Source organism: Babylonia areolata, chromosome 32 (assembly GCF_041734735.1).
Source record: "Babylonia areolata isolate BAREFJ2019XMU chromosome 32, ASM4173473v1, whole genome shotgun sequence".
In the NCBI taxonomy this organism is placed as follows: domain Eukaryota; kingdom Metazoa; phylum Mollusca; class Gastropoda; order Neogastropoda; family Buccinidae; genus Babylonia; species Babylonia areolata.
In genome coordinates, this window is record NC_134907.1 from 20,106,436 (window position 1) to 20,118,935 (window position 12,500).

General features: G+C 45.4%; 1 protein-coding gene across 1 annotated transcript in view; it reads right to left on the bottom strand.

Annotated features, from left to right (window-relative positions):
• Positions 1–12,500, bottom strand: part of LOC143276577 (cyclin-dependent kinase 6-like) — a 61,040-nt gene that overhangs the window by 35,015 nt on the left and 13,525 nt on the right. Inside the window, exon 2 of the mRNA XM_076581169.1 lies at positions 4,729–5,111. Coding sequence (XP_076437284.1) covers positions 4,729–5,030 — 302 coding nt within the window. The 5' untranslated portion in view covers positions 5,031–5,111. The remainder of the gene's footprint in view (positions 1–4,728; positions 5,112–12,500) is intronic.

The window sequence follows — 12,500 nt, forward strand, 5'->3', positions numbered from 1 at the left end:
TGGCTTCAGGCCCGCGAATCAGGCAAAACGCCATAGAATTCACAGACAAAGTCATACGATCAGGTTGCTTCCATATGTTCATTGACAGGCTCAACAATTTATCCCCCCCCCCCCCCCCCCCCCCCCCCCCGGCCTCCCTTCAATGCATGCGGTCTCGGTCCACGAGCTTTGATTACCACAGGCCCCTATTTTCATATCACTTATCTTTCAGCATGCTTTCTAAACCAAGGCCATGAGGACCAAGAAGGTAGACAAGGTTTCAGTTTCAGTAGCTCAAGGAGGCGTCACTGCGTTCGGACAAATCCATATACGCTACACCACATCTGCCAAGCAGATGCCTGACCAGCAGCGTAACCCAACGCGCTTAGTCAGGCCTTGAGGAAAAAAAAAAGGTGAATAAATAAATAAATAAAACAATAAATAAGGCAGACACAGTCAGTAGAAACAACCCCCAACATCCCTCACCCGCCCCTAAACAAAAGTACACAAACGGTAACCGTATGAAAAAAAAAAAAATTTAGAGACAAGGTACACGATTCACATATAAATAATTCATCCTAAAAAAAATCAAATCTTCAGCCAAAAGATATGATTTCAAATAATTCATTCTAAACCTGCGAAGCTTTTCAAGGTCTTTTTTTTTTTTTTTTTCCCCTCACAAGAACCCATTTACACCTATCTCCCACTATCCCTACTCCCCCCCCACCCACCAAAGAACCATCCTAACTTTTGAACCCTCACACCTTCACCACCCATCCACACCTCACCTGCCACCCCCCCTCACCTCAACTGGTGGTGCAAAGCACAATGCTCCCAATCCAATTACCTGCAGACAATAGACTTTGTGGCAGTGTGTGACCGTAACCAATGTCACCAAACTGCCAACACCCCCCCCCCCTCACGCCCCCCCCCCCCCCCCCCCCCCCCCCTGTCTCCCATGAAACATGCAATGACGTCTCAGTCTGAGTGATGGTCTTTCCCCCTGCACTAATACATCCGCCACACAAACTTCTTCTTCTTCTTCTCCGTTCATGGGCTGCAACTCCCACGTTCACTCGTATGCACACGAGTGGGCTTTTACATGCATGACCGCTTTTACCCCGCCATGTAGGCAGCCATATTCCGTTTTCGGGGGGTGTGCATGCTGGGTATGTTCTTGTTTCCATAACCCACCGAACGCTGACATGGATTACGGGATCTTTAACGTGCACATTTGATCTTCTGCTTGCATATACACACGAAGGGGGTTCAGGCACTAGCAGGTCTGCACATATGTTGACCTGGGAGATCGTAAAAATCTCCACCCTTTACCCACCAGGCGCCCTCACCGTGATTCAAACCCGGGACCCTCAGATTGACAGTCCAACGCTTTAACCACTTGGCTATTGCGCCCGTCGCGCCACACAAATCAACCCTTGATCATGATACACACCACCACCCCTCTCATTCCCCATATCCACTCCCCCCAGAAACCATGCACCCAGGTACACACACTTTCTACCGCGCCTAAAAAAAAATTTGGACTCGAAAGAAAAAAGGAAAAAAAAAAAAAAAAAAAAAAGAAATCAAGGTTGACTTCTTAATTAAGAGCTGTCACCTAAAGTGTGTTAACCTTCATCACATTACTGTTTTGGTACAGAAACGTTTCTTGGGCCGAAATCAGATTCAAACACAAGATCCTCAGATTAAAATTAAAACAAAAGTATGATGTTTTAACTGCTCAGCTGTTGAGGCCGTCTGAAGGCGTTCAGACTCTGGGGTGGTGTTCAGGTAAATAAAATATTTAAAAAAAAACATATACTAAAAAAAAAAAAAAAAGGGAAGAAAATTCAAAGCTTCCTTCGGCTCTTTTGAGAAATGTGGATCCCTCGAGGAAGCTACTACTACTACTGCGTTCACTCGTATGCACACGAGTGGGCTTTTACGTGTATGACCGTTTTTACCCCGCCATGTAGGCAGCCATACTCCGTTTTCGGGGGTGTGCATGCTGGGTATGTTCTTGTTTCCATAACCCACCGAACGCTGACATGGATTACAGGATCTTTAACGTGCGTATTTGATCTTCTGCTTGCATATACACACGAAGGGGGTTCAGACACTAAGCAGGTCTGCACACATGTTGACCAGGGAGATCGTAAAAATCTCCACCCTTTACCCACCAGGCACCGTCACCGTGATTCGAACCCGGGACCCTCAGATTGAAAGTCCAACGCTTTAACCACTCGGCTACTGCGCCCGTCAACACAGGAGGAAGCAAACACCCAGACCTGTGGGAACAGTGCCAAGGTATAGCTGTAGCTGTAGATATTCCTGTCTGTGTCCCCAGTCATTTGGAAATTCCTGAATAATCACTGATCAGTTTCAGTCCAGTCTGGGTAGGCTGTGCGACAATAATGACATTCCTCCCTGTGCCAGGCTGACAAACAAACAGACGTTGTCGTGGAGTCAGCTGTCACTTACACGTGGGACAACAAAAGTCGTGACTGTTCTCTCTGGGTAAAGGTTGACAATACCGGATATTAACTTTTTTTTTTTTTTGGTGTGGGGAGGGGGGAGGCTGGGGGGAAGGGGGGGTATTATTTTCTTTTTTTTTCTATCTTCAAGGTCAGCTTGAATTCTTGGCAGTGTGTGTGTGTGAGTGTGGGTGTGAGCGTGTGTGTGTTGGGGGGAAGGGTGAGGGTGAGGGGGTTGGCAGTGGGGGCGAGGGGTGTGTGTGTGTGTGTGTGTGTGTGTGTGTGTGTGTGTGTGTGTGTGCTCTCATGTTTTGTGTGTGTGTATACATGTCACTTTGCTGTTGGCGCAACTGTAAGCTTATGTCAATCTCTGATAAAAGCTGAGACAACACAACGCAACGCATTACAACACAACACATCACAACACATCACAACACAACGCAACGCAACGCAACGCAACGCATCACAACACATCACAACACAACACATCGCAACGCAATGCATCACAACGCAACACAACGCAACACAACACATCACAACACAACAAATCACAATACAACGCAACACACATCACAACGCAACACACATCACAATGCAACACATCACAACGCAACACATCACAACACAACACATCACAACGCAACACATCACAACACAACACATTACAACACAACACAACACAGTTTCAGTTTCTCAAGGACACATACGTTCAGACCTAAACCATACATATACACTACACCACGTCTGCTCAGCACATGCTTGACCATCATCTCATCCGGACAAACACAACACAATAAATAAACAACCCAGCCAATGACCGACCCCAACCCACCTCCCACCGACCTAATGACGTTGGGATGCTCGTACTACCCCGTCTTTTTCAGTGCACCAGGTTTATCATCTCATCCGAACGGACACAACACAACAGAACACAATGAATAAATAAATAAATAAATAAACAAAACCTCCCACAGACCTGACAATGTTGGGATGCTCGTACTTCTCCAGCTTTTTCAGTGCACCAGGTTTATCATCTCATCCGAACGGACACAACACAACAGAACACAATAAATAAATAAATAAATAAATAAACAAAACCTCCCACAGACCTGACAATGTTGGGATGCTCGTACTTCTCCAGCTTTTTCAGTGCACCAGGTTTATCATCTCATCCGAACGAACACAACAGAACACAATAAATAAATAAATAAATAAATAAATAAACAAAACCTCCCACAGACCTGACAATGTTGGGATGCTCGTACTTCTCCATCTTTTTCAGTGCACCAGGTTTATCATCTCATCCGAACGAACACAACACAACAGAACACAATAAATAAATAAATAAACAAAACCTCCCACAGACCTGACAATGTTGGGATGCACGTATTACTCCATCTTTTTCAGTGCACCAGGTTTATCATCTCATCCAAACGAACACAACACAACAGAACACAATAAATAAATAAATAAATAAATAAACAAAACCTCCCACAGACCTGACAATGTTGGGATGCTCGTACTTCTCCAGCTTTTTCAGTGCACCAGGTTTATCATCTCATCCGAACGAACACAACACAACAGAACACAATAAATAAATAAATAAATAGATAAACAAAACCTCCCACAGACCTGACAATGTTGGGATGCTCGTATTTCTCCAGCTTTTTCAGTGCGCTAAGTGCATGCTGCACAAAGGACCTTGGTTTATTGTCTCATCCGAACAAACACAACACAATCTCGGATGGCCGTGTGACAATAACAATGACATTCCTCACAGTGCCAGGTTGATGAACAGACAGACAGACGTCATGGTGGAGTCCGTGTCACTTACGCATGGGACAACAAAAATCATGGCTGCTCTCACGATATAACACAATGTATAATATACAAAACCTCCCACAGACCTGACGACGTTCGGATGCCCTTACTTCTCAAGCTTTTTCAGTGAGCCAAGTGCATGCTGAACACGGGACCTTGGTTTATCGTCTCATCCGGACAAACACAACACAATAATTAAACCACCCTGCCACTGACCTGACGACGTTGGAATGCTTGTTCAACTCCGGCTTTTTCAGTGCGCCAGGTTTATTGTCTCATCCAAACAAACACAACACAACACGATAAAAACTACCCCACCCCACCTCCCACTAACCTGACGACGTTGGGATGCTCACACAACTCCAGCTTTTTCAGTGCGCCAGGTTTATTGTCTCATCCAAACAAACACAACACAACACGATAAATAAACTACCCCACCCGACCCCCCACTGACCTGACAACGTTGGGGTGTTCATACTTCTCCAGCTGCTTCAGCATGGAGATTTCGCGGATGGCCATCATGGGCATGCCCTCCTCCGTGTTGTTGAGGCGGATCCTCTTCATGGCCACAAACTCCCCCTGGTTCCGCAGGTCCCGCGCCTTGTACACCGTCCCATAGGCCCCGTTGCCGATTACCGCCACCTCCTCGTACTTCTGCTCCGTGCTGTCGCGCCGGCGACTCATTCTCGATGACAATGACGACTCTGACTGGCCCTCTGCTCGGCCTTTTGGGGACACCGTCGCTGTGGTGATCATCGCTGCTGCTGCTGCTGATGTTGTTGCTGCTGTTGCCTCGGCTTCTGTTTTAAGCGAGCTCGCCCCATTTTGGTTCAACACCTGTGGGAAACATGTCGGAAGAATGATCAATGCGTGAGTGTTTTTCGCTTCTTTTTTTTTTTATAGGCAAGCACACTGCAGAATGGGTCTAGGAACAGCGTGAAGAAAGAACTTATAATGTGCAACCCACCACCAAAATCAAGACCTGCAGAGAGGAATGGATTCTAAACTGAAGTTTGTCTTCATCTAAATATAAAGCACAACTGAGGTTAATGTTTGAATGACATACACACAACAGTATTCGGTTTAAAAAAAAAAAAAAAAAAAAGACTACAAAAATAAATATAGACAAAACCGCAGACTACAGACAGATGACAGAGAGAGAGGGAGAAACATGAAGGGAGAGAGAGAGAGAGAGAGAAAGAGATGGGGGGACTTTTTTTCTCAAGGGAAATAGATGAGCCAGCTGCAATCTTTTTTTTTTACAATGACAGATGACTGCGAGAAAAAGAGGGGGGGTTGGGAGGGGGGGGGGGGGGGGAGAGATGGGGAAAAAGATTTTTATTTTATTTTTATTTTTATAGAGGGAAATAAATAACAAGCCACTGAACCAGCCCTCTTCTGAAGAGGATTAATCAATTCAAAAGAAGCAACAACAAACAACAAAAACTGAGGCAAAGAGAGAGACAGAGATACAGACTGAGAGAGGCACAGAGACAGAAAGAGAGAGACAGAGATACAGACTGAGAGAGGCACAGAGACAGAAAGAGAGAGACAGAGATACAGACTGAGAGAGACACAGAAAGAGAGAGCGACAGAGATACAGACTGAGAGAGGCACAGAGACAGAAAGAGAGAGACAGAGATACAGACTGAGAGAGGCACAGAGACAGAAAGAGAGAGACAGAGATACAGACTGAGAGAGGCACAGAGACAGAAAGAGAGAGACAGAGATACAGACTGAGAGAGGCACAGACACAGAAAGAGAGAGACAGAGATACAGACTGAGAGAGGCACAGACAGAAAGAGAGAGACAGAGATACAGACTGAGAGGCACAGACACAGAAAGAGAGAGACAGAGACAGAGAAGCTGTGAAGAACAAATCCTTCATCAATGAGAGATAAGCAAAGAAAGGAGGAGTTTGTATTATACTCCATGTTTGGTGTTACATATATACTTACCATGTCAAACTGATGCAAACTAGGCCTATCGGTTTGCTCTGCTTGGCCAAATTTTGCGCGGCTAACAGTGAAAAGACGACCTGTCTTGCCCGGTCCACTCTTAGCCAATCAAACGCCTCTAAAAGCTATAATCGCTGAATCAATGCTCTTTTTTTTTTACATCCAGTCCTCACCCCGAAGACACACAAATGTTAATGAAGCAACAAGACAGAGAGAGAGAGAGAGAGAAAGAGAGATAAATAGGAGAGAGAGACAGACAGACAGAGACAGACAGTATCAGTAGCTCAGTATCAGTAGCTCAAGGAGGCGTCACTGCGTTCGGACAAATCCATATACGCTACACCACATCTGCCAAGCAGATGCCTGACCAGCAGCGTAACCCAACGCGCTTAGTCAGGCCTTGAGGGGAAATAAAAGGTGAATAAATAATAGATAAGCTTACACAAATAAATAAATAAATAAATAATTATAATATAAAAAAGGTAGTAGTAATAATAATAATAAAACAAAAAATAATAATAATAAATAAATAAGATAACAATGATGCAGACAGACAAAGAGAGAGAGAGAGAGAGAGAGAGAGATACGAGACAGACTCAGAGAGACAGCCAGAGACAAACAGAGAGAGAGAGACAGAGACCGAGACATGAGAAATAAATAGGAGAGAGACACACACAGACAGACAAACAGAGAGAGAGACAGACAGACACAGAGAGAGAGAAAGACACAGACAGACAAACAGAGACAGAAAGACAAACACAGAGAGAGAGAAATAGGAGAGAGAGAGAGGGAGAGACAGAGAGAGAGAAATAGGAGAGACAGACAGAGACAGAGACAAACAGAGAGAGAGGGGGAGAGAGAGAGAGAAAGAGAGATAATTAGGAGAGAGACAGACAGACAGAAACAAACACTGAAACAGAGAGAGAGAGATAATTAGGAGAGACAGACAGACAGAGACAAACACTGAAACAAGAGAGAGAGAAAGAGAGATAAATAGGAGACAGACAGACAGAAACAAACACTGAAACAGAGAGAGAGAAAGAGAGATAATTAGGAGAGAGACAGACAGACAGAGACAAACACTGAAACAAGAGAGAGAGAAAGAGAGATAAATAGGAGACAGACAGACAGAGACAGACAAACTGAGAGAGAGAGAGAGAGAGAGAGAGAGAGAGAGAGAGAGAGAGAGAACAGGAACTGAAGAGACTGAACGAATCAAAAGCAGGACAGATTAGCGAAAGCTCTAAGCCAGGTATTTCGTGAGGAATTTTAAGCCAGCAGATCAACACACCGCTAGACTTGTGTCCAGTCACACACCGTCTTCAACATCCCGCACCACACAGCGGAACATAAGCAAATTAGTTAACGCTTACGCTAACGAGTCTGGAACAACAACACAGACTTAAGCAAAGACAAAACAAAGCACACAGCAAGACTACTGAACCAACAACAACGACAAAACAACTCAAACAAAACAAAACACACAACAAGGCAACTGAAACAACACAGACAAAAGCAAAAGCAAATGAAACAAGTTACACCAAGACACAGACGTTACCACTGGCAGACAACAGACCAGCTGAGACAGAGGATAACACAGACATACACAGACTGAACCAGAGACAACACAGACACACACTGACTGAACCAGAGACAACACAGACATTACAGACTGACCCAAACACAACAGAGACATTACAGACTGACCCAAACACAACACAGACATTACAGACTAAACCAGAGACAACACAGACATTACAGACTGACCCAAAGACAACACAGACATTACAGACTGACCCAAACACAACACAGACATTACAGACTGAACCAGAGACAACACAGACATTACAGACTGACCCAGAGACAACACAGACACACACAGACTGACCCAGAGACAACACAGACACACACAGACTGAACCAGAGACAACACAGACATTACAGACTGACCCAAAGACAACACAGACATTACAGACTGACCCAGAGACAACACAGACACACACAGACTGACCCAGAGACAACACAGACACAGACTGACCCAAACACAACACAGACCGACCCAAACACAACACACAGACTGACCCAAACACAACACAGACCAACCCAAACACAACCAAAGCACACAACCCAAACCAAACACAACACAGACACACAGACTGACCCAAACACAACACAGACACATGGACCTACCAACAGACAACACAGATCGACCCAGACCAGCCCCCCCCCAAAAAAAAAACAACATGAGAAACACAGATCAACCTAAAGGACAGACGACAACACCTGTAGAGACAGACAGACACTCAGACCTAACCACCACCACCACCAAAGTATCACAATTCAGCGACCTGCCCACACCTGAAAACACCAAGCGTATCCTCCTCCTCATCCACAATGGCTCAGTAAACTGATACACTCCGGGAAGGTGCGGGGGCGGGGGGGTGGGTGGGGACGGGGGAGGGTGTTAAATAAAACCAAGGGTAACACGCGCCATACATTAATCAAGTGACAAAGTGAATCATCATGTAACACACGCTATGTGTGGAGAGAGTACACTGCAGAATCAGGTAACTGTCACCGGGAATGAAAGCATCTCTATTTCATCCCATAGATCACCGCCACCTACTTGACAACCGTTGCAGGTATTAATGAACTTCTTCTTCTTTTGCGTTCACTCGTATGCACACGAGTGGGCTTTTACATGTATGACCGTTCTTTACCCCGCCATGTAGGCAGCCATACTCCGTTTTTGGGGGGTGTGCATGCTGGGTATGTTCTTGTTTCCATAACCCACCGAACGCTGACATGGATTACAGGATCTTTAACGTGCGTATTTGATCTTCTGCTTGCATATACACACGAAGAGGGTTCAGGCACTAGCAGGTCTGCACATATGTTGACCAGGGAGATCGTAAAAAATCTCCACCCTTTACCCACCAGGCGCCGCCACCATGATTCGAACCCGGTACCCTCAGATTGACAGTCCAACGCTTTAACCACTCGGCTATTGCGCCCGTCGGTATTAATGAACGATACAGTGTCCCCGAGGGTCTGGGTTCGAATCCCAGCCTCGCCCTTTCTCCCGAGTTTTGGCTGGACATTCAAACTAACTAAGCGTCCAGTCATTCGGATGAGATGATAGATAAGCTGAGGTCCCCTGTGCAGCATGCACTTTGCGCACTGAAGAAGAACCCACGGCAACAAAAGTGTTGTCCTCTGGCAAAATTCTGTGAAGAAATCCACTGATACTATGATAGGTATAAATAAATAAATATATATATATATGCATGCACTCAAGGTCTAACTAGCACTTTGGGAGTGATGGCCTAGAGGTAACACGTCCGCCTAGGAAGCGAGAGAATCTGATCGTGCTGGTTTGAATCATGTCTCAGCCGCCGATGTTTTCTCCCCCTGCACTAGACCTTGAGTGGTGGTCTGGACGCTAGTCCTTTGGTTGAGATGATAAACCGATGTCCCGTATGCAGCATGCACTTTGCGCACGTAAAAGAACCCACGGCAACAAAACGGTTGTTCCTGGAAAAATTCTGTAGAAAAATCCACTTTGATAGGAAAAACAAATAAAACTGCACACAGGAAAAAATACAAAAAAATGGGGTGGCACTGTAGTGTAGCAACATGCTCTCCCTGGGGAGAGCAGCCTGAATTTCACACAGAGAAATCTGTTGTGATAAAAAGAAATACAAATACAAATATGCTGCTGTCAGGCATCTGCCCAAATTGTGTGGTGTAGCCTATATGGATTTGCCCGACCAGTGTAACACATCCTTGAAACTGAACTGAACTGAATCAACACATAAGCATGCTAAGGTATCATGCTATTGTTCATGCTTACTGAATACATGGTGTGCCAGTGATGTATTTCACGACCAGAAACAGATCAACGCAATCAGCCACAGAACAAAGACAACAGGACTGTGTTGTTCCAACGATCCATCTCGCTCATTTTTTGCTGCGCTAATTTTTCTACGGGTTAAGAATCTACCCAAGTCCATGGAATCTGCATACAATGCACTGAGGAAAAAACCTCTCAACGCTGAGCAAACTCTGTGCTGCTAAGGTCACTTAGCACTGACCCCAATCCTAGAACGTAGACTTAGGAAACTTCTCGAAGCTAAGAAAACTTAGTGCTGCTAAGGTCTTTTTAGCACTGAACCCAGCCCTGGAATGCAGAATAAGAAAACTTCTCAACGCTGAGCAAGAATGTACAATAAGAAAACTTCTCAACGCTGAGCAAACTCAGTGCTGCTAAGGTCGCTTAGCACTGAACCCAGCCCCAGTGGAACTGAACGATCTGGTGAAATGGCGGCTGGACAGGCAGAGGAACAGAATTCGGTCAGCAATGGGATTGATGGGTGGAGAGAAAATCAGTCTTCATAGACAGACAAACTTTTTTTCTTTTTTTTTCCTCAGAAATTTTTGTTCTTGATTTATGTGGTATTTATATACTCAGTGACCTATTTTCAGTTTGATCTGTTTGTTTGGTTGGCTGGTTTGGGGAGAGAGTGAGAGAGAGAGAGCGAGTGAGAGAGAGAGAGCGAGTGAGAGAGACAGAGTGAAGAGAGAGCGAGTGAGAGTGAGAGAGAGAGCGAGTGAGAGTGAGAGAGAGAGCGAGTGAGTGAGAGAGAGAGAGCGAGCGAGTGAGAGAGAGCGAGCGAGTGAGAGAGAGAGAGCGAGTGAGAGTGAGAGAGAGAGAGCGAGTGAGAGAGCGAGCGAGTGAGAGAGAGCGAGCGAGTGAGAGAGAGAGCGAGCGAGTGAGAGAGAGCGAGTGAGAGTGAGAGAGAGTGAAGAGAGAGCGAGTGAGAGTGAGAGAGAGTGAAGAGAGAGTGAGAGAGAGCGAGTGAGAGTGAGAGAGAGAGTGAGAGAGAGCGAGTGAGAGAGAGCGAGTGAGAGAGAGTGAGAGAGAGCGAGCGAGTGAGAGAGAGCGAGTGAGAGAGTGAGCGAGAGAGAGAGTGGGAGAGAGCGAGCAAGTGAGAGAGAGTGAGTGAGAGAGAGTGAGCGAGAGAGAGAGAGTGAGAGAGTGAGCAAGTGAGAGAGAGAGCGAGCGAGTGAGAGAGAACGAGCGCGAGCAAGAAAGTCCATCAAAAAAGGTTTGAACTGCCGGACATTTGGCTCATAACAGTAGACTTTGGAACTGTTTTGTTTATATTGATGATGATGAAGGAGGAGGAGGATGCCGATGACGATGTTGCAATGGAGGTCCATTTTGATTTGGGACTGCATGACAAGGCTGTACTCTACACTTCCTGTCATAATGATATCCTGGCGTCAACCAGGCCCGAGAGATACAGACACTTGCAGTGTTGGTCAGGTAATTAGAGCAACACACCCAAAGACGAATCCTTGAAGTGGATGACACTCGACTGTGTGGTCCCAGTCTCCCCATTTAAGCCCACAGCACACTCAACTCTGGGTGGGAGCTAGCCGCGGGACGAAAAACCTACCTCCGCTGGGATTTGAACCCACATCCTCCCAGCCGTCAGTCCGCATCGCTAACCGCTTCGCCACAGTGGCTGGTATATTCAACTGGTATTAACTCACTCTCTCAGATCCTGGTATTTGTGACATGCGAAAAGAAAGTGCACTTCATTCTCAACAGTTTTATGACGAGAAGACAATGGCTACCATTATTATCTAAATGTGGCCTGTATCACAAATAACTATATTTCAACTTAGAAAGACACTATCACAAGTTCACATTCTTAAGCTGATAAAAGTACACTTCGACAGATATTGACTGATTGAGACTGGAATGTAGCTTGAAAGAAATCACACTTTTCAATTCAAGTGAGGCATGCCAGTCTTGCCCAAGAGAATCTATCATTTTTTTTTTTTTTTTTTTTTTTTAAATTCTGAGAGGAACAGCTCTACATTTCCAACATCTTGAGTAACTGCATGATTAAAGAGCTTTAAATATTTGGGTACATGCACACATGCACACGCATGCACCCAATCACACACGTATACATGTATGTATATTTTTATATATCCACACTCAGACCCACACACATTGGCATGCACACAATCACACATGAATACACACACACACACATGCACACACACACACACATGCACGCACACACACACACACACGCACATGCACGTGCACACACACACACACACATGCACATACACGCACACACACACACACACACATGCACGCACACTGACATACACAGTCTCACAAACACAACAGTACAAAGTTCTGCGAACAAACAAATGCATGCACACACGCACATACACAACACAAC